This window comes from Barbus barbus (genome assembly GCF_936440315.1).
Source record: "Barbus barbus genome assembly, chromosome: 31".
Taxonomy (NCBI): Eukaryota; Metazoa; Chordata; class Actinopteri; order Cypriniformes; family Cyprinidae; genus Barbus; species Barbus barbus.
The window spans coordinates 17,163,385-17,185,546 of record NC_136759.1 but is presented as its reverse complement, the minus strand read 5'-3'; the positions used below and the strand labels follow the sequence as shown (position 1 = coordinate 17,185,546).

The 22,162-nt window shown below is 37.8% G+C and overlaps 1 protein-coding gene across 2 annotated transcripts in view; it reads left to right on the top strand.

Moving 5' to 3' along the window:
- Positions 1-22,162, top strand: part of LOC306851486 (cell adhesion molecule 1-like) — a 180,144-nt gene that overhangs the window by 154,800 nt on the left and 3,182 nt on the right. For both annotated transcript variants that reach the window (XM_079387763.1, XM_079387764.1), the window contains one exon: positions 21,980-22,105. In XM_079387763.1, the coding sequence (XP_079243889.1) occupies positions 21,980-22,105 (126 nt within the window). The remainder of the gene's footprint in view (positions 1-21,979; positions 22,106-22,162) is intronic.

The window sequence follows — 22,162 nt, the reverse complement described above, 5'->3', positions numbered from 1 at the left end:
AAAATTTCTCGTTTAATTCTGCATTATTTGCATTACTTTGTTTCTTTGTAATTATGTATGAAATTTACAAGCAATTTCTGAGTGAAAAATGTTTCTACACCAAATGTTCATCAATATATCAACCATGATTTATCATGTTTTTTGATAAATGCTGTTGTCAGTTGTCGCTATCAATTTTTCAATAGCTATTTTATTCTGATCCTAATGAGGTTTTCTTGAACTCTTAAAAATACTCTACCAATCCATGTTTATTGACATGCAAAGGAAAGCTCAGGACTAGGAATTCCCAGCAAATAAATCAATGGCAGGTAATTGGTACTATGTAGAAATGTAATACATTTTTGATGAGCTAGCAAAGAGTGAGAAAGAATAGGGTTGCACTCTACTATCAAAAAAATCAATTAAGCCATAATGTCTTGCCGAAACGCTCAGTAGCTTTAGGGGGTGACATTTAGAGATGATTGCCATTTATAACACAAAATAAATGGCTAAATGGAAGCACCCATAGTGGCACCTTTAACAGATGCCGCACTTTCTCCTCTTTCACAAAATCATCATGCACAGCGAGTAGGAGCATGATAGTGTCAGCCTTTCAGAGGAATCATCTATGCTCAGGACTTTTCTGTGATCATCAGGCTGAACTAAGTCATGTCTGGTTTTCGCTCGGAAGAGCCGTTCTCTTGTGTTCCTTCCCGGGCCTAAATTCTACGCATACAGAGTAAGCATGTAAGAAGTTTATTGGTGTAACCGTCTTAACCTCGGATTACCGTTCGAGCAGAACTTGCTTTCAAGCAGACACGGAGGGTAATCCACTCACGGTGAGTACAGGAGAACTCAGGGGACCAGCTAGACTTCTGAAACAGTCACAGTGTTTTATCTGATATGCAGCCTGGTCTTTAGGTCCTGTGGACGGCTACGGTTGGAGAAATGTGACCCTGGGTTCTGTGCATTTAGTCTTTGGGTGTGAGGGGTCGACTCAAGGGGATTGGAGCTGCTGTGGATCAGCGATTAATATTGATAGGTGAATGAGTGCCAAGCTGGTTTCTGTGACAGGGCAAAAAAAGAAAAAGTGTGCCATACAAGTGGATATATTGTATGAATGAAAATGGGTCAGCCTCACAGGATTATGGTATTACATATGGTATGGTTAATTGTATACTGATTTTACATTATAAAAGCAGCACATTATTATAATTTTTTTTAGGAAAGTAGAGGCTGGAAAGTAATGAAGCAGCCTGTTCACATTATATGTGTGTGTATATATATATATATATATATATATATATATACATGCAGTTGAAGTGTACATACGCCTTGCAGAATCTGCAAAATGTTATTTTACCAAAATAAGAGGGATCATACAAAATGCATGTTATTGTTTCTTTAATACTGACCCGAATAAGATATTTCACATACAAGATGTTTACATATCACACAAGAAAATAATAGTTGGATTTATAAAAATGACCTTGCTCAAAAGTTTACATCCCCAGTGAGCATTTCAACCTTCTGTAATAGTTACATATGAGATTTTTATTTTAAGTAAGTGTTGTTCTTTTTTAACTTTCTTGTCCAAATAATCTGGACAAAAATAATTACAGTTTCCACAAAAATATGACACAGCACAAATGTGTTCAATGTTGATAATCAGAAGAAATATTTCTTGACTAGCAAATCAGCATATTATAAGGATTTCTGAAGGATCGTGTCACGGGTCGTGGTTGTAGGAATGGCGCAAGGCAAAGGAGTAAACGTAGAGATACTTTTAATAAACATCAAAACACGTAGACCATTATAATAATATTAATATGCGACAAAGACTTAACAAAAACATAAGGCTTATAAAGACAGACAAACTAATAAGCAAACGATATGGATGATTCAAGACAGGTGAAATGAATGTACGATGATTAACTAATGAGAACAGGAACTACCAAATAAGGGCAAACAGGAACAAACACGTAACAGTTACTCCCCCCTCCCAGAAGGCGCGACCCGCACCATACCAGTTCCACCAGGGAGGGTAGGTGGGCGAGCGCCCTGGAGGCTGGTGCAGGACGGGGACACTGGCGAGTCCTCCAGGGCGGATCAGGCAAACCCGGAGCCATGGTGGATCAGGAGACTCTGGGAGCGGATGCGAGGAGCGGGCTCTGGAGGGCACTTGCAAGGAGTGGAGCTGTCCACCACAGGAGACTAAGGGGAAGAAGGAGGCTCAGGAGACGATGGGAAGCTGGACGGGACCAGCGGAGGCGAAGGAGACGAAGGAGAACATCCCGGAGCGGATTTTAGGGAGAGGACAGGAGCCGAGAACTCCGGGGGTAGTGCAATATCCATGAGCTCTGGGGCTGGAGCCGGCGGGCTTGATAGCAAAGAGGCCGGCGGGCTTGAGTGAGCCACAAAAGGTGGCGCACATGACTTCAGAGCCGCAGATGGCGGCGGGCATGACTTTGGAGCTGCAGAGGGCATGACTTCGGAGCCACAGACAGCGGATTTCCTGATCAGGATCGGAGAATCTCCAGAGACTGGACAACCGCCTCCTTCCAATCGAGGTTGGAGGTGTCTGGGAGCTCCATAGGCTGGTGGTAAGTGATCCCAATCCGGAACAGTGTCTTGAGGACATCTCTCTCACGAGAGCTGGCGAGGGTGAGCGGCACGAATGCCCCCGCGTAGACGAACAGCTCGTGACTCGCCTGAGCCACAACGATGAACTGGGCTCGTTCATCCATTTAAGGGTCCGTTCTTCTGTTATGCTCTCGTATTCTGTCACGGGTCGAGGTTGTAGGAATGGCGCAAAACGAAGGAGTAGATTCAAAATTCAAAAATTAAAAATATTACTGTTTTGATCAAATAAATGCAGCCTCAAACTTAAAAAAAATCATTTAACAAAACATTTAAAAATCTTACCAACACCAAACTTTTGAACTGTAGTGTACTTCTTACTATTATAAAGATATTTTTACTTTCATAACCTCACTCATACCATACTTTAAAAAAAAAAATATAGGAAATGTAGATAGAATGGTAGAGTTTTCAATACTTAATAATAATAATGCACAAATAAAATGCATTACAGTTATTATCATTTTATGCTGCGCTTGTAATGTATTTAAACGGTAATGTATCCTTACAAATATATTTAGTCATATAAATATAATGCAATCAATAGGAATTTTGCCCAAAATTGCTGAAACGTTGGTAATAATAAAATGCTTCAGTGAGAGTGCAGTTATATTTTTGTCTTTACTAAACTGCCGAAAATAACAGAACTGTCTCCATCAGAGGTACTACTGCACCCACACTTGTTCTTGACATCCCATTCCTGTGGAAGGGTCTCTCAAGATTTGCGCTACACCACTGACCAGGCCTGCGAGTTTAGTCTACGAGTATGAGAGGTCGGTCAGCATTATTTGATATCGAGGGGATTGAATCTGCCATGGATCAGAGATTAATATTGGTAGGTGCAAGTGTGTGCCAAGCTGGTTTTCGTGAAAGGGCAAAAAGTGTACGATCCAACTGGATATATAGACGCCCTGCTGGGTATTGATGAAATATAAAACAATGAAGACAAGCTGAGCTCTAGATCAGGTGCACCGCAGGGCGGGTCTATATTTTATAAGATGGTGTCAAGTTAGAGCAGAAAACTGCTGCTAGATGTGAATGCACATACTCATCAGCATCTGTAGATGTTTTTCTCCTCTCATTATCCGGTATCTCCACCTCAAACTTCCATGTCCTAGAAATCTCCTCCATGAATCTCCCAAACAATCCAATTAAGAGCGGAACGTGGAGACAGGCAGCCGGACGCATCCGATTGTTGACTCAGTCACTTTCAGAAGCTTTGTTTTAGCGGCGGGACGACGTAGACATTTAAAGGTTACCAGATTTGCTTTAAAACCCTTTGAACAGACAAAAGATGATGTGTCCTTGCTCCATATGTAGACATCAGCAATGTTTTGCTATATAATGAGTTCCTCCTCAGAAATTTTTCAAGGCCTATCCAATATGTCCTGGCTGAGCTCACTGTGCCTGCAGGTAAAGCGGAGGGTGCTGGGCTCATGGATCTGTCTGCTGAGTGTCATTTATGCAGCTCTGCGTGGGAATGATGGAGTTGCTGCCGGCCAAACAACACACTGAAGACTTTGTGTATCATTAGTCTTAAAACAAGCTCTCCAGCTTCGGCTGTGATTTAATTTGTCACCGCGAATGTACTGCGTTCCTTCCCACCTTACGATCTTCTTTCACAACACAATGCCAGGGAGGGCTAATTTTAGACCTTTCTTACTGTTTATTGACTTGAGGCACAGAATATCTTGTTTTCTAGCATTGTTTTCAGCTGCATTTATAAAATGTAAGCTTTTGGCTCCTTAGCTGACTTAAGCCCGATGCACGCTGTACATTTTTGGAGACAAACTGTGGGATTCATAAAACGACGGCAGAATAGGCAGTCTTTGATCGTGACACCCTCACCGATGAATAAATAAAGGCTTTTAATTGTGATACAGGCTATTCTCTATTTCCGATTCGTTTTGATTTGATTCTGATTATTTTGTGCATACATAAGTTAGAATTAATTATAGTTCATCTTGCTTACATAGAGAAAAAAATTCTCTCTCAGACAATTTTTGTTTTTATTATTCAAAGAACCTTTACATTTAACTTATTAGCTAGTTTACAAAAATTAACAACAGGGCCCAAACAATGCATTAAATTGCTGTTTAACAGAATAAACCAGAAACTGCTCATTGAACCAAATTGTCACGAACTCAGCCTCTGTGGCTCCCTCCGATCACCACCAGAGTGAACCCTCACCTGAGTATTCACTCTGACAAATCTCAGCTAATGTTTTAAATTATACGGTGAACCTTCTAACACTTAATATATGAAGAGTTCATTTGCAAAAACGGATAACTCCATTTTTGTTTATTTTCATGTTTTTTAGTTTTTTTTTTTTTAATTAATTTGCTTTATTGCACATTCCAAGTAATATCAATCAAACTGCAGTTGGGTTGTTTTGATTAAGTAATAATAACTCAAACAAATACAGGTAATTTACAAAATTAAAGTTCATTGAAAATGTTTTTTTATATATATTAGAAATTTAGTTTTATAGCAAAAGCAGATAACCCCAACACTGTTTTTTTTTTTGTTGTTGTTGTTTTTGTTTTTTATCGGAAAAAGCAGATAACTCCACATTTCTTGTTTCAGAGTTAAAGAAAAACACTCTGATTGTCAAGATTGTTTTAAGACCGTATGGTTGTGATTACACACAATGCACGGAGCAGATTTTCCCTCACCATTGTAATGTGCTGCTTTTGCAAGTTATCGTGAAAAAGTTCCAGCTTTTATTTTCCTTTACGCCCTGAAGAAGATATCACAGGTTCGTCAAGTTCGTCGAAATTATCCATCCTCAATCACTTTTAGTCAGTTTTGATGAAACCCCTCTCAGCTAGTCTTTTCAAAGTGACTAACAACCTTGTCACCTGACCTGAACACAGCGCGCTGATTCGCTAAAATGGACTTAACGGCTTCTGTTCAAAAACAGCAAGGGCACTTGTCAGCTTCTGCTGTATAACGTGAACTCGCGATGTCTTCAAAGTGGACAATACCGGCTTTTTTGATAAAATGTGTTTAGGGTTCAGATCCCATGGTTATCCCATTGCTTACTATATTTATGTATTTGGACAGTGTCTTGTTGGTTTTGGTTGTATTGCTGTTGTAAGATCTTTTGAAATTACTGAAATCATTTGGTGTAATGCGGTGCCTGGAACTACGTTTGCCGTGCGTTTCCCTGAAAATAATTACGCACCTTAGAACGTTCGTCAGCCAATCAGATTCAAGCCTTCAACGGCCCGTAGTATAAGTGGAGAATAATGCACAGAACTCAGTTCATTATTTTTTTTAAATGTGGCGTTTATCGTTTTTGCAAATGAACTCTTCATATGCTTTAAAAAAAATGTATTAACAGGAACTGCTCAGTAAAATAAGGTAACTTTTAAATTGCATTTCTTGTCATTTCTTTTTAATTGTTTAATGTATTTTATTAAAATATTCCATCACTGAGAGTAATGATAACATGTAAACATTATATGGATTCAGCTAGCTCAATCATTAAAGGATCCCTCAGAATAATTCAAACTGAGTTCATGGGTCATCTTGAAAGATTCATTAAATCATTTATTTCAACTACATTTGCACCATATGTTCTGATTCAAAAGAATTGGTTTAAAAGAGTCATTTGCTCATTAATTGGACTACACTGGAAAAGCCCTAATGAACTAATTGTACTGTGATTAACTGTAATGAATCTTGCAGCGAAATGAAGTTCTGACCATGTAATGAACATTGATGCTAGCTTGTCTGTATGATATGCAATGTAATTATCTGCTTATATATCATTCCCTTACCGTTTTAATCGTAGTATTACAAATACTTTGAGTTTGCTTTGAAGAATAAGCAGCCCACAAATTCACTCTTTCATCAAGCTATGACAGACTTCGACATTAGCACAATGGCTTGCTTGAGAAGTGTCAGAATGTGACACAGTTGATAATGTAAAATGCCCAGTCAACCCTGTCAATTTCGGCCAAAGCCCTAAGACTGACATAAAAGAGGGCTGATGTCGCACAGTCTGCTTTGGCTTTTACCCAAGATCTCACCGGGCTCATATCGTACAGTCTGACAAGCAACAAATGCAAAGGACAGAAAAAAAAGTCACACAGTGTGCACTTGGCTTTAGACAAGGCCGAGTCTATTAAAGATTAAAAAAAGAAAAAAAAAGAAATGCACAGCGGTGGCTCATTATCAGGCATCATTCATTGTAACAGCATGGTGTCACACAGTAAGCTTCACAGTACCCACATAGAGTAAATAACTGTGAATTCCCTCCAGATGCTGTTGTACTAATCAGATGTGAAAACACTGTACCAGATGTTGCCTTTGGTCACCCCATATGAGCTCCTGAGAGAAGTTTCCTCTGTTGATTTTTGGAGAACAAAGAATAGCATCAAACATGAAAAATGCCACAAACCGTGCGGGCTCTTTCAGAGCTGAATCCACTGTGATTACTGCATGTGGAGTGATGGTTAAAAACCCTTCGTTTGGATTTTACTCTCCAATGCTCTCATTAAATGATACATGTAGATGTGCTGCAGAAAGTAGACTATAGAATAGAAAATACTACTATTACCCCCGGTTTCACAAACTATACGCTTAAGTGCTTAAGCCTAGTCCTTGACTAAAATGTAAATCTGAGCTGTTTCAACTGAAAGAAACTTGCACTGAATTATCTTAAAATATATCAGTGCCTTTGTTTTGTCTCAATATGCATACCAGTAATGTTTTTTTTTCTAAGCATGTTCATAAAAATAGCTTAAATGTCCTAACATTGATCTAATCCTGGCTTACTCTAAGCCCTGTCTGTGAAGCCGATCCATACTGTTTCTACTGTGTGTGTGTAAATATAATAGATGCAGCACAGTATCTACATTTTCCATATTCAAAAAACATACCCAGATGATCTATGCTACTATATTTACTGCATCTATCTATCTATCTATCTATCTATCTATCTATCTATCTATCTATCTATCTATCTATCTATCTATCTATCTATCTATCTATCTATCTATCTATCTATCTGTCTATCTGTCTGTCTGTCTGTCTGTCTGTCTGTCTGTCTGTCTATCTGTCTATCTGTCTGTCTGTCTGTCTGTCTGTCTGTCTGTCTATCTGTCATCTTGCATTCTATTGATATACTGTATCATTTTGTTTTTCTATGTAGGTATCTATCATTCTGTTGTTCTATCCATCTAGTCAAAATAGTGATATTTGTTTTTTTGACTGATGTAACAAATATATCCAAACACATAATTCTCCTCTACATTTTTTCTTTCTAGTTGCATATCCTTTTTCAATCACATTATGGAAGGAGGTTGTGAAGTGTGTTTTAAGTTGGCGAAATATCTCGTTCTATAATGTGCATTATTTCACATTCTATAAAGTGCAGCAATGCAGTATGCTAAATTCCATTTCAAACATGCCTGTGTTTCTGTTTATATTGACATCGAGTGGCCTCCTTTGGGCTGGACGTCCATGCAGCAGAGCAGACCACCAAGCTCATCTCACCAACCCCCCAGTCCCCTACCCTAAACCTTTATACACTGCTGTTTGTGAAGTTGCATAGTGTTGTTTCAGTGCATCAGTGGGCTTTGACCAGTCTGTGTTTGTTGTTTGTCCTGTTTATTTTCATCTCATCTCTTTTTGCACGCTCTTTCCTCCTACCTGCCTCTTCCCTCCTCTGCTCTCCTCATGAGCCCAGACAGCCCAGCATGCTCAGAGCCGCTACCCCTCCCGCATACATCTAAGCTGGCTCTACAGCTCCTGCTGCTCCTGCTCTTACATGTCTGCTCTCATAGCCCACATTAATATCACAGTCTACCCTCATGCCGCAGTCATACATGTGCGAGAATGTCACTTTGCTTAAACATGCTGAGATGAAAGCCCCGTGAATCAATTCAGCACAGAAAACTTGTTTTTTCAGTGGGGGAAATAATGGGCAAATGAACTGCCATCAAGGGCTGATGAGAAAACGCGACGCGCGATCGTGTCGCAGTGCGTTCACAGGGAAAAAAAGGCCACCTCGAGTGTACATGCACGATCGTGTTTCGAAATTCTTCAAGTTTGTTGTGTACGGGGAAAATAAGCGATTATCCCGTCTTGTAATTTCCCTTCATGCATAATGGCGAGCTGTAGGAGGCCACATTTCGAATCACAGGCTTCAGTGAGTTTTAGGCCTTTTATTATCATCTGAATATATACATGAGTGAAAAATAAGAAATCAGTGGTAGTGAAAATTCTGAATTTAATAAATGACATCCTTTGGTTTCAGAAATGTAAACTTGAAATGAATTGCTACAGGATGTTGAATTGGAATGACAGGAAGATTAATTTAATTTAAATTCACAAATCAACACAACAGAGGAATTTCATTATTTTGCATGTTGTGGTAATATGTGACCAGATAGACATACAGACAGATTTGTTTTGCTTTGTTCAATATGAATTATTCTTTAACATGCATATAATATAGTTTCCAGAAATATCATATATTAATATTAATATATCATATATCCTCTAGAGAATGATTGTTCAAAAAAATTATTTATATAAAATATTTAAGGTGTGCACACACAAAGACACACACGTGTATATATATATACTATTTAATGAATATATAAACAGATGAGCGTTTTTCAGTTTCACTGCACTGTCATTTTAGCACAGTAATGTTTTGTGTGTGAGTAACACTCTATTCATTGAAGCCTCTGCATACTTCATTTTAATTGAGGTTTCTTTACCGGTGTCAAACAGCACACCCTCCTTTCGGTTTTGTCACTGCTACGTGAGACATTTAGCCTTTCATTCTCGCAGTTTATGCTTTTGCACCCTGAGTGCACTTTTCTCTTTTTTGATAAGTGTTTTATTTTCAATCCCTAACTGTGTAGCCTAGCAACAGGCAGCAGGCAACAGTTCAAGGCCTAAATATGGTTTTCTATGGAGGAGGAGCAAATGCCATGGTGAAGTACACTTAGTAATTTAAACATCTCAGGAACCAAACATCTTTTGCAGTACCTGCCTCTACAATTTGTTTATTTCATTTCCCAGAAAGCCTCAGGGTTCAGCGAGCACACAAGTCAGACAGGCTTTTGTCCTGTGTTTAATACTCACACAAAGTTGGAGCTTTTTTTTTTTTTTTTGCCCCAGAGAGACCAATCACCTGTGCTCTGAGGACATCGGCTTCAACCAGACAGATAGATCAAATCCCCGGTGCTTTTACAAAACCCAATTCTGGGACTTCACCTCACAGCTTCTGCTCCAGCTGTCTATTTCTAGTCCAAGCATATTTCCTGCAGATAGGGATTTAGATCCCTCAGGTGAGGCGGAAGCTAATTTCTAGACAGGAAAGGTGTGATTTTGAGATACACTGATGATGGATAATGGTGAACCCTCGGCTAAGGTAAACAGTCTCTCTTCTTTTTCCTCAGGAAGTTGTTGTGTGATCCTTTCCTAGTTATGTTTTCTTTTTATAACAGTCCAGATTGTGAGTCGCTACTGACACATGGATCTGATTAGCAACATTTTCTATGCCAATTCAGTTTATTCACAGTTTTTTTCGACGGTGTTTAGTTGAGGTTGGCCTGCAGGTAGCTGTGTCTGGTAGCAGATGTTTGGGTGTCATGCATTTAATTTAGCATTTCAGGCAATTAAAGTGCAGAAGATTGTTCTGGATCTCCAAAGTATAACTAGATAGTGCATTATATATACAGTCTTTACACAGCATTACACAGTATTCGGTGCATTTTAAAAGCCTCCAGGGGTCGTTTCCGCTCAGAAAGCTAACACGTGTCATGGGATTTGTGAGTACAGTTCTCTTGGGAGAAATTAAGATATCATCCATATGTACTATTAGTAAAGGGATTTGCTAAAACATATTTAAGGCTTATTCTTAAACATAGTGTTTCATATACAGTCTAGTAAAAGAAGTGAAGTTATATAAGCATGACAGTGATACATAACATTTGCTGATGTTAATCTTTAACCCTATTCGAACCGGATTGTTATTTTAGTATTATTTACAGTATATTCTATTAAAGTTTTCATGAATAATAATTTTTTTTTATTTTTATATTTTCACTTTTAATTTTAGTTTAAGTTTTAGTAATTTTTCGATTGTTATGTGATTTCATGTTAATATTGTCATTGTTTTTATTATTTTTATTTCAGTTTCAGCACTTCAGCTTTAACATTTCAATTAGCTGCCAAGGCAAAACTTATTTTTTTTTTTATTTTAAGTTTTATGAAATATTTATATTTTATTTTATTTCATTTCAGCTTTATTTCAATTCGTTTTAGCTAACTATAACAACACTAGTTAATGTTTCACAGACATACTTCATGATTTTAAACCCGTCAGAATCAAACATGTCAGTATTTTTCTCACACAATGGTAAAAGTAACAGAGCAAACTGTTATATTACTTACAGAGGAAATTACTTGCTGTTCTTACTCCTCGTAAGAAATCTAATCCCATCTGGATAGGAAAGTCTATGATTACAGGTATATTATTTTTCACATTGTTTTTGCTTATTCATTTTGACCTTTGTTGAATACTGTAAGGTAAATTTCTCCCTGTGATGCCTAGTGCACCTTCATTATCAATTTATACCTTCTTGCCAACTTTCTGGGTAAAATAACAGTTGGTGGTTCAAGCACTGCTGGCATCCCATCCGATTTCAAAAGAGAATGAAATCCTGAAGCGAGTCCAATAACAAAAACTGCTCAGAGCGGGCAACCTAGTAGCAGCGTCATGTCAGGTATGATCCTCAATATCATTAATTCCTTCTGATACACATATTATTACAATTAAAAAGCACATGAAAATAGTCACTTTCAAAATTACAATCCAAATCCAGTTCAATCACATGTCATCTGTTATTACTTAAAATGTACTTTTGTTTAGAAAATAATAGTATAGTGTAAACATTATGTTTAAAGAGTTGAGTCATGGACATTGAGCCATGGTGCTCATGTGGAAGATGCAGGTTCAATCCAGCCTGCAACATTCCGAAATACACTGGCGAAATAAGATAAAGGAAAGCGACCATCTGCAAGTTATCCATTTGCATAAGAGGGTTGGTTAATGCCATAACTAGTCACATTAGACATGACCGAGTACCTTCTGCCAGTGCGGTTTAACCGAAGTGCTTTCAGCTTCATCATAGCACAGTTTGGCTTTCTCTCAGGTGATTAATTTTCAGTGAAACTTGTTCCGCTGTTACAAACAGGTTGCGACCATTTGAGCTCCCATTTAGCAATGCGGTTTTAATTACGCCTGTCTGCCGAGGGGGAGCAGCAAGCCGAGCGGCTGAGGCCATGACTGTCTGCGAGCCACTCAGACATGGAGCACATATGCTGCACGAGAGCAAATGAGTGCCGGGTGCAAATGGAGGGAAGATGAGTAATTCATGGCACGGAGTCAAGTCAGTGCGGCTGGATTGTAATTTAGTCCCGTTTGGCAGTGTTCACCTGAGTGCCAGCACAGCTTACAGCCCCCATCATCTCCCATGAGATGTCATCATGACTCAAGAGCGCACCGAGCCCTCTTCGCATTCCCCTCGTATACTTCTTATTTGTTTATGTGTTCATTTAGGTCTTTGCTCTCTGTCAAGAGTAATTCTGCCGTCTGGTGAAATACGGTGCGGTTTTAGGCATTAGTGCAGTAGCGGAGGAGGAGAACGTAGTTTGATGGAGTCGCCTGTTACAAAGAAATGACTTCTAAATTGTCAAGAAAGAAGAGGAGGGAGATTTTGGTTGGTGTTTACCTCGCCAATTTCAGTGTGAATTATATTGTTGCGTTAGTCTCGTATTGTTTGTTGTAGGTCACCTTGGTGAGAAAGCATCTGCTCAGAACAATAAACTCATGTAAATGTTGTGTTTTGGGTGTCCTCGGCAGGCTTCTTAAAGTCAACGTGAAACCCCTGACGTTCAGGATGCCTGTTTAAAAATGCACTTTCAAAAAGCAAAATAAATAAATGTATGTATTAGCTATTTACACAAGATTAATTTGTCAATGCAAGAATCCAGAGGAGTTTTAGTTTTTAATGATATATTTATTATATATCCATTTAAATGTCAGCTTTATGTGAAAATGGCTTTTGCAAAGTTTTATTATATATATATATATATATATATATATATGTATGGGACATATATATAACCCAAACCAGTCTGGACCACATGCCAATTTAATTGTTTAAATATTTTCAGTAATATTTGGTTTAAATTAGCTCTACAGTTGGCACAACTCTGCGTGCTATGCGAGTTAGCAAAGAGGGATTTCATCAGTTATTGGTGAAGTTTTTTGTTGTTGTGGAAGAGGTTCCCGCAGAAGTGTCTATAGCCTCCAGAGGGAACGCAACTGCCGAGAATCAATGGAGGATGAATGTACTCATCGCTCTCCTGTGACAATGTCAGTGTCAATGTTTAGTTCCCTTTCTATCACTCTACTGTCAGAATTCTGCCATAATAAAACACTATTCACACGGCACATCAATGAAAAAGGGCACTTTACTTCACGACACAGACCAACCGCAGTCTGCAGCTGGGATGAATCAAGCCTTATCTGAAATCAAACCAAAACTGACAGAATTGTTTCAAGCATTAGCCGATGTGAGATGAACAATTTTTTTCTCCATTGTGAATGTGAGAAGAGGAGCGCTGAACTCTTCGCTGTGTGCCATTGTCTTGCTTTGTTTGAGAGGTAATTGTGTGTTAATGAGATGAACCCATGAGAGAGATTTCAAAAGCAAATTGAGTCGAGCAGGTGTTTGTTGTCTTGCATGTGCTTCAGTGTTTTAGATAATTAGAATTGCATTGTATTCCAAAATATTCACCCATTCAGTTTTGTATTTTTAATTTAGCTCAATTGCAAACCGTAAACTAATCTTTTCAGCATAATGACAAGCAAATAACGTACACTTGTGTTCATGAGCACTACTGTGGATCAGTTTTGTGTTTCCCTGCATTACCAACAGTGTTGGAGAAGCCACTTTGAAATTACAGCTTGTCAAACTGCAAACTACTCATAAATTCAAGTAGTTCGTCTAAAGTCGAGCTACTCTTTGGAAACGGTAATAAATTACAAGTTGCCCAAAAAGTTGCTTACGATTTTGAAGCTTTGGGGGAAATATTGCATTTAAAATGACTATTTTTCGATTAACTATTTTAGTATAACTATTTAATTTAAAATATAAACTACTAACTACTAAACACCAGCTACTAAACACCAACTACTAAAACTAGGAAACAGTCAAATTTATAGGGCACAAATGTTTATTATAGCATTTAACAAATCTTTACATTATTTTAAAAATATATAGTCTGTATTGACTCTGGAAAGTGTGTTTGAATGTTAATTTACTATCAAAATGTTCATTTACTAGGATGAATCAGACTTTCTAGCACTATTTTGAGGGCATTTAGGATGAATTGATTCATTGGAATCAATCAGAATTTATAGCACCACATATGAGAGTTTGGGATGAATCGACTCATTACGATGAATTGGTTCATTAGAATTAATCAGATTTTCAGATCTTTGTATGACATAGTTTAAGGTGAATCATTTTTATTGGGATGACTTTATTCATTAGAACGAATTAGACTTTCCAGCACTCTGAATGAGTGTTTAAGATGAAGTGATTCATTGGAATCAACCACAATTTATATCAAATGAGAGAGTTTTGGATGAACCGATTCATTGGGATTCATTGATTCATTAGAATGAATCAGACTTTCCAGTACGAGAGAGTTTAGAATAAATCAATTTATTAGGATGATTATATGATTACAATGAATCAGACTTTTCAGCACTCTGATAGAGTTTAAAATGAATTGATTCATTAGAATCAACCAGAATTTATAGCATATGAGAAAGTTTGGGATGAACCTATTCGTTGGGATTAATACATAAAGGTATAAAGGTAAGTGGTGGCCAAGTATGGTGACCCATACTCGGAATTTGTGCTCTGCATTTAACCCATCCAAGTGTACACACAGTAGTGAACATACACCCAGAGCAGTGGGCAGCCAATGCTGCGGCTGCCCGGGGAGCAGTTGGGGGTTCGGTGCCTTGCTCAAGGGTCTCACCTCAGTCGTGGTATTGAGGGCGGAGAGAGTGTTGGTTATTCACTCCCCCCACCTACAATCCTGAGACTCGAACCCACGACCTTCGGGTTACAAGTCCAACTCTCTATCCATTAGGCCACGACTGCCCAAAGAATGAATCAGACTTTTCAGTGCTACAAATGGAAGCATTTAGGATGAAACAATTCAATAAATTGAATCAGACTTGTTAGCACTACATATGAGAGTTGAGGATGAATCGAATGGCTTGATTTATTATAATGATTCTGATTTACATTACATATGGACCAAAGGAACATTATAGGATGAATTGATTCACTAAAAACAAATTTTACAGATTACAGAAAGAGATTTTTGAGTTGCTTTGAATGCATGCAGGCTGGTTAATTAGCTATACTCATCCTAAACTAGCTTAAGCCAGCAAACCAGGCTGGTGTAGGATATTTTTCTTTCAGCAGGCCTGTAATGCTTTTGAAAAGTTCACTTCACTTCAAGTTCACTCACTACTTTTTTTTGTTAGTTACACCTCAACACTGATCAACAATCTAACAGCGCTGTGGCTCTTACATTATCTATGAAGATCCTCCAGTTATACACTGAGTGCAGAGACTCTCATCCACTGAGATGATCCCTGTGGCTTCAGCCTTATTTCTAGCACTTATTACAGTGAGTTTAAAAAGTAAAATGTGTCGACATTTTACATTGAGTCTCTGAACTTTCCCGTACTCATCTTGACCTCATTCAGCAGGCAGTGAATGTGGGTTATAGCACACTCATCTGAGGTGGGGTAATCTGAGGCTAGAACTGTGCTCATGCTGTGGGGCTTGTGTGCATGTTAGTCATAATGTAGGCCAGAGCCAGATGTGGAATACACCTCCTACATGCTCTTCTTAATAGCCTTATCATGAATTATGCATATTACACGTGGTATAAAAAGTTGCGAGGTTTTTGTTTTTGAGTACGAGCAGAGGCAGACATGCCACTCTTCTTTTTGAAGCTGTTATTTTTCGCATATTGCAATGCCAGTAACACTGAATTCATTACTTTGGATTTATTTCACAATTTGTGCATGTATTTGTCAAGTTTAATTAAATAACTGCGTGTGACTGTTTCTACATTGTATTTTGTGGAGATATTCACACTTACATTTCCTTGCTAGAGACTTGTTTACCATAGCAACAAGAGATTCTGTTTACCGCATAGCTTTCACTGAGCAGGTAGCAAAAGATGTAAATAAAACGCAAAAACAAAACCTAGAATGAATTAATGCCATGCATTCTGACAAAATACATTTTTTGACAAAATATATTGAAACAATTATTATAGTAGATGTTTTTATGTTTGTAGTTCGATATTTATACAAGATGAATTGGCCTCTAAATGACTCTAAACACACTCTAATGTCTTGCCTGTTTGATTCAGATTGGATCAATCTGCATTGTTTTTTTATCTGCTGTTATGGCCAGTAGTATATTCACTTTTTAAAGAAAAAAGAAAACATCATATTTCTGTTGGATCTGCACCTTGTTATAAATTTTATTGTGTTTGTGTGTGTGTGTGTGTGTGTGTGTATATATATATATGTACATATATATGTATGTATATGTATATATATATATATATATATATATATATATATATATATATATATATATATAAATATATAAGCTATGGCCAGTCAAAAATAAATGACTTGTAAGACTTGTATAAATAAATATTTATTGTGTAAATATGTGTATTGTGTGTTCATGTGTATATATTCATAATGACTGTAATATAACTTGATGGCTAACTTGTAAAAATTGTGTATTTGTTTTACGCATTTATTTATTTAACATTCAGTTACTTGAAAAAAAAATATTTGCAAGAGTTGGTAATTGTTCTACAATTAATGTGGATAACCTTTTTGTATATATTTTATTGTGTGTATATATTAATAATAATGATAAAAAAATATATAATGTAATATTAACAATAATGATAAATAATATCAGTATAATATATAAATAAATAAAAAACATCATTTCTGATGTTGCCATTGCTGTTGGAGTACTTGAGCCTTTTATGATGGGGCTTTTAGTACGATGTAATGGACAGCCACGTAACATAAAAAATATCATTGAGTTTCAAAAGTATAGTAAATAGAGCTATAAAGAGCCAAATGCACTGTAGCAAAGAGTTATCATCATCACCCATGTCAACAGTGCTAAAGAGAAGCCAAAATGAAGGTCAGAAATAGAAGCATTCAGTGAAAGTGCGAAGTTCTCCATTGCTTGTAAAAACGCTACATAACTTCAACACTTCTTTAGTCCAATTGCCAAAGATAGCTCAGCAGGCGGTAAGGTGCCAAAATAAGTCTGGCTGATTTCATCAAAGATGCCACTTCTTTTCATTGTGGAGTAAACGACACGTCTACAGTCTCCCTGGTTCAAAGCTGCTGTTTTTCTTTCCGACGTAAAGGACATGCTCCATTTGAACGGTTTAGGGAAGGGAATGCATGGAAGCGGCTTTCTATCCGATCGAGAGTTTTCCGCTTTGATTGCGGTGCAAAGGAAATGAATTATTATTTGAAGTTGACTAATGTTTCCTTGTGATTACAAACCAAGCCGGTTGCATGCAGCAACTCACTCAGAAAAGCTGAATGACTGTGAGTTCGATATGAAAAGGCCTCTCACCGACATACACTGTAGACGTCTGCTCCGGACTCTTGGCATATTTATCATTTCATCTACACAATTCAGGGGAAAAATGTCACCAGCCATATGCTTTGTGGCATGTAGCAGGCTGCTTTTAGAGCATATTTTGGCAGTGCTTTGCATTCGCTGACTTCACTGTGTGAATGTGATTTAACTCACAGAGAGTCGCAGATAGTAGCAAATGTCTTTGTCACCCCTGTGGCCTGTGAGCTCAATTTAGAGACTCTATCAGGAAAACATGCTTCAAAGGCTCCACATGCTCAGGGTCCAATCTTTGTTTGGAAAGGTCTCTCTTTGTACCCTGGGACCATGGTCTTTCTTGCCCGAATCCGAATGAGTTCGTGTTCAACCTCTCCTTAATGTTTTTTCTTTTTAAATCTTCTCGCCGGCAGAAAATCTGTCGTTCAGTGCATTGCCGTGTGATTTACGTTTCTTTGCCACATTGTTTCGTCTTGGTGTCCATGGGTGAGCTGTGATTTGTTTAAAAAGAAATTTCCCTTTTCATTTCATGAGTGTGGCTTTCTCTCGTAGCCCTGAGACGAAACTCCAAGGAATGACCTGTGTGGAAACTCGAATCTAGATTTAAAAATCCAATAAAAGCGGGCTGGCGAACAGATTTGTGAGCTCTGTTCCTGAAGATTTCCCTGATTACTTTTTGAAGTGCCTTTTAGCGGGAAATGCCAGAAATAGACAGGAAGGCTATAAGACTACCACGCTATATCAGCTGGTCACGCGTAAGCCTCACATTCTCATGTCTTCTCTGCTCACAAGCGCTTGGCCGTTCCACTTTGGTCCGCAGCTGCTGCAATGACAGTGGCCTGCAGTTTAATTAGTCACTTCAGCACAGATGCAGAATGAGACTCATAAAACATGAGCTCTCTGCCCCTGCAGCAGTGCATAAGTCTTCCCCCCGCCTCACGCAGCTGTAAATCAGGCAAAAGTCCTCTTTATTTCCCAATAAATCTCACTCGTATCCCACCGCCTGCTTAACACGAGTTTGTAAAGCCCACCACGTGCCTTTTAACGCTGGCACGTTTGGACTTGTGGTTCCCAAGTCCAGAATACACATTATGAAATGGCAGCTTGGGTCGGGAGGTCACATCTTAAAAGAACAGTTCATCCAAAAATTGAAAATTTGCTGAAAATGTACTAACCCTCAGGCCATCCAAGATGTAGATGAGTTTGTTTGTTTATCAGAACAGATTTGGAGGGATGTAGCATTACATCATTTGTTCACCAATGGATCTTCTGAAGTGAATGGGTGCCGTCAGAGTGAGAGCCTAAACAATAATCCAGAAGGAATCCTCATGATTCCAATCTATCAGTTAATGTTTTGTAAAGGAAAACGCTGTTCATAATAATTTATAATAACACTTCCTCAGGTGAAAAAATTTCATTCGAAATCCACTGGCATATTTGTTTATAGCTGTTTTGGACCGTTTTGTGCTTGTAAATAGTGCTGGATATGTGCATATTTCTCCCCTGATTCAGACAAGATGGCTTTCTTGCTAGAAAAAGCAACTTTATGGCTAGAGGACTTGCATTTTTGCTAGAAGCAACACTTCGGAGTTAAAAACATCTTAATAGATTACTTGTAGATTATTGTGATGTTTTTATCAGTGTTTGGACTCATTCTGACGGCACCCATTCACTACAGAGGATCCGTTGGTGATGTAATGCTAAATTTCTCCAAATCTGTTCCCATGAAGAAAAAAACTAATTTACATCTTGGCTGGCTTGAAGGGGGAGTAAATTTTAAGCAAATTTTTATTTTTGAGTGATCTATTCCTTTGAGACAAGACACTCCAGATGAATAGGGTAATAAAATAAAAAAATTAATAAATAAATAAACTAATAGATAGCACCATACTTCCTACGCTGATTGATTACATGAAAAAAAAAAAGTATTACAAAAATTTGAATTTTTCCCCCCTGAAATGTTATGTTTAAATATGCAAGCGAGACATCTAATTAAATATGTACTAATTTAAATAAATTTTTCAGAACAGAAATCTGAACATCAATTAAAGCCAGATTCAAAATTTGTTCAAAACCTGTCTCATTTTGTTGACATACTAGAGTCAAAGGTGTTTACAGAAGGGAATTTTGATATCTCTCTTCACAACCTAGATCAGAAAATACTGTCGACTTGGGGGTGAAATAAATCATTTTCACCATGTTTTTAGGAATAAAATGTTGTATAAAATCAGGAAAATTATATATAATCATACCCCCTCTGTCAAAACCGTTTGGTGTAAGTGTTACTGAAGTGGAGATTTCTGACTTATTTTGAGAAAACAGCCTTTATAGATATGTATTGTAACTGAAATCTACAGATGCAAATGGATATGGCACAATACAATAAACACTTAAAAGTGTATTTTGCATGTTTTCTTCCCACTAGTCTGAATAAACACATTATGAAAAGCCAAATAGCCCCAAATCTCAAAATTGACCAGTGCATGAAAAAACAAGGTTTTTGCCTGTAGTGTCTCGCCTTAAACGCTAACATATATGAGCTTTCCATTACACATGTGCGTTATAGTCACCGAAAATTGTATTCACCCCAAAATTTCCTCCAGCAGGCTAAGATATCCGTGCCCCTGGACAGCTAATTTATCTGCTGGTGTCAAGCAGGAGGCAGGAGTGGGAGGAGGGGCGGAACCGGGCCGGCGGAGAGTGGGAGGGGGCGGCACTGCGGAGAGAATGGAATGTGACAGTGCTCCTCTCCACTGTGTTCATTCCTAGTCTCATGCTAATAAGCACTGGGAACAGGCTGCCAGAGTCATGGCCTCTGGTGCAACATGATGCAATGCAGGGCTTCCCTGTCCTATATCAATGCAGAAACCTCTGTGGCTCTTATCAAAGCGGCATCTTAGTAGACTGTGCCATCCTGCTGGGCTGGATCTGTTGGTTTGCTGCAGGCAGAAACGGGTTTATCAAAAGATCTTGTTTTCATGCCATCGTCGGCACTGACATGTATTCAGTCATTTAATGTGCTAGGTAGGCTAATTGGTTAGAGCTCTACATGTTCTTTTTAAATCCAAAGAAACGCTGGTTGTGGATCAGATGCGGTTTGATGAAAAACGTTAGGTCGGTCACTGAAGCTTTAGCTTGTGTTGATTCTGAAAATGGAAAAGGGCCGCTTCTATCACTCTTATGCCTGATGAAAGGCTATTGATTACAAAACTGAATGAGTAATATTGAGGGGAATACACAGTCTGGGTTCTATTGAGCCACTTTCAGTCCTTGCTCTCAGGTCTACATTCTTTCTTGTGGTTTGGTTGCTAGGCACTTCATCAGGAAACTTAATGTTTAATTAGAATGTGTGCAGGGTTTATTTTCTGTCTGTTCTCTTACAAAGCAGGCCTTCAACCATACGAACCACTGCAACAAAAGATCAAATAAAGGTATTTTGCTACATACATAAATGGAGAAATGCACCAGCAAAACGTCTACCAAAAATTTTAAAATAAAATACTAAAAGCTGAAGGTATTCACTATAAAACCTCAAGTGAATTTAGGAATAACAACATTATAATGTCCAGCATCAAAAATAGATATTCGTTTTGAGATTTGCTAAAAATTACATTTAGAAACACTGAAAATATTAAATGTGCCAATGCAATAAAAAAATAGACCAGTACCATAAAATAACAAATAAATAAATCTCTGATGTCAGCCAGTAACCAATATGGTGATAATATACATCTCTATATATGCTATCATTCAAAGGTTTGTCAGTAAGAAATTATTTTTCTTATTTATGTATTTTATTATAAGAAATTAGAGCTTTTATTCAGCAAGAAAGACTTAAATTGATCAAAAGTGACAGTAAAGAATCCTAGGGGGGGAAAAATCAGGTTATCATGGTTTCCACATGCACCACATCAGCATATTAAAATGATTACTGAAGGATCATGTGACACTGGAACAATGAAACTGAAATTTCAGCTTTACCATCACAGGAATAAATTAGATATTAAAATTCAAATAGAAAACTTGTTTTTAATTCTAATAATATTTCATAATATTACTGTTACTTTATTTTCTATTAAAAAATGCAGCCTTAATGAGTCTTTATAAATGCATATTGGGTGTTTTACCACAGTGATTGGTAGAACTGTTATTTGCATTCTCTCTTTTCCAAACGTTTTAATGTGGATATATGCTATCTATGATTTATTTAATTCAAACCAGCTTAGGCTGGCAACTTTATCTCCCCAGTGTCAGTGTTGGCTCAGACAACTGATGTTTCAGGATCAAACCAAACAAACTGTGTTTGAGTATGTGCTAGTCTGTGTCATGCTATTTACACATTTACAGGAAATGTCACAAACAAGAGTATGTGAAAATCGTCTGCCAGATTCCCCGAGAGGTGTTTTTAGTCTAGAGATTGCATTTTTGGTGCTATCAGGCATGTGTTGATTTGAGTTAGGATGACTGTGAATATATCAGGGAGATGGCATTAATTAATTTATTTAAAGCAGAATAACATAATTTGGGAGGGAATCTCACACTCAATTCCCAACCGACAAGGTGCCTTCATTTCTTTGTGTTTGTGTTTCTCTTTGATGCAGATTCAAGAGCAGATGGAGCGCCACAGAAAATTGATCACGCCGTCATTGGTGGCATTGTCGCGGTGGTTGTGTTCGCCATGCTTTGTCTCCTGATTGTTCTCGGACGATATTTTGCAAGACACAAAGGTAAATCAAAAGGCACGATTCTGACTTTGGCTTGATTTTGGGTTGTTTTTTTTTATC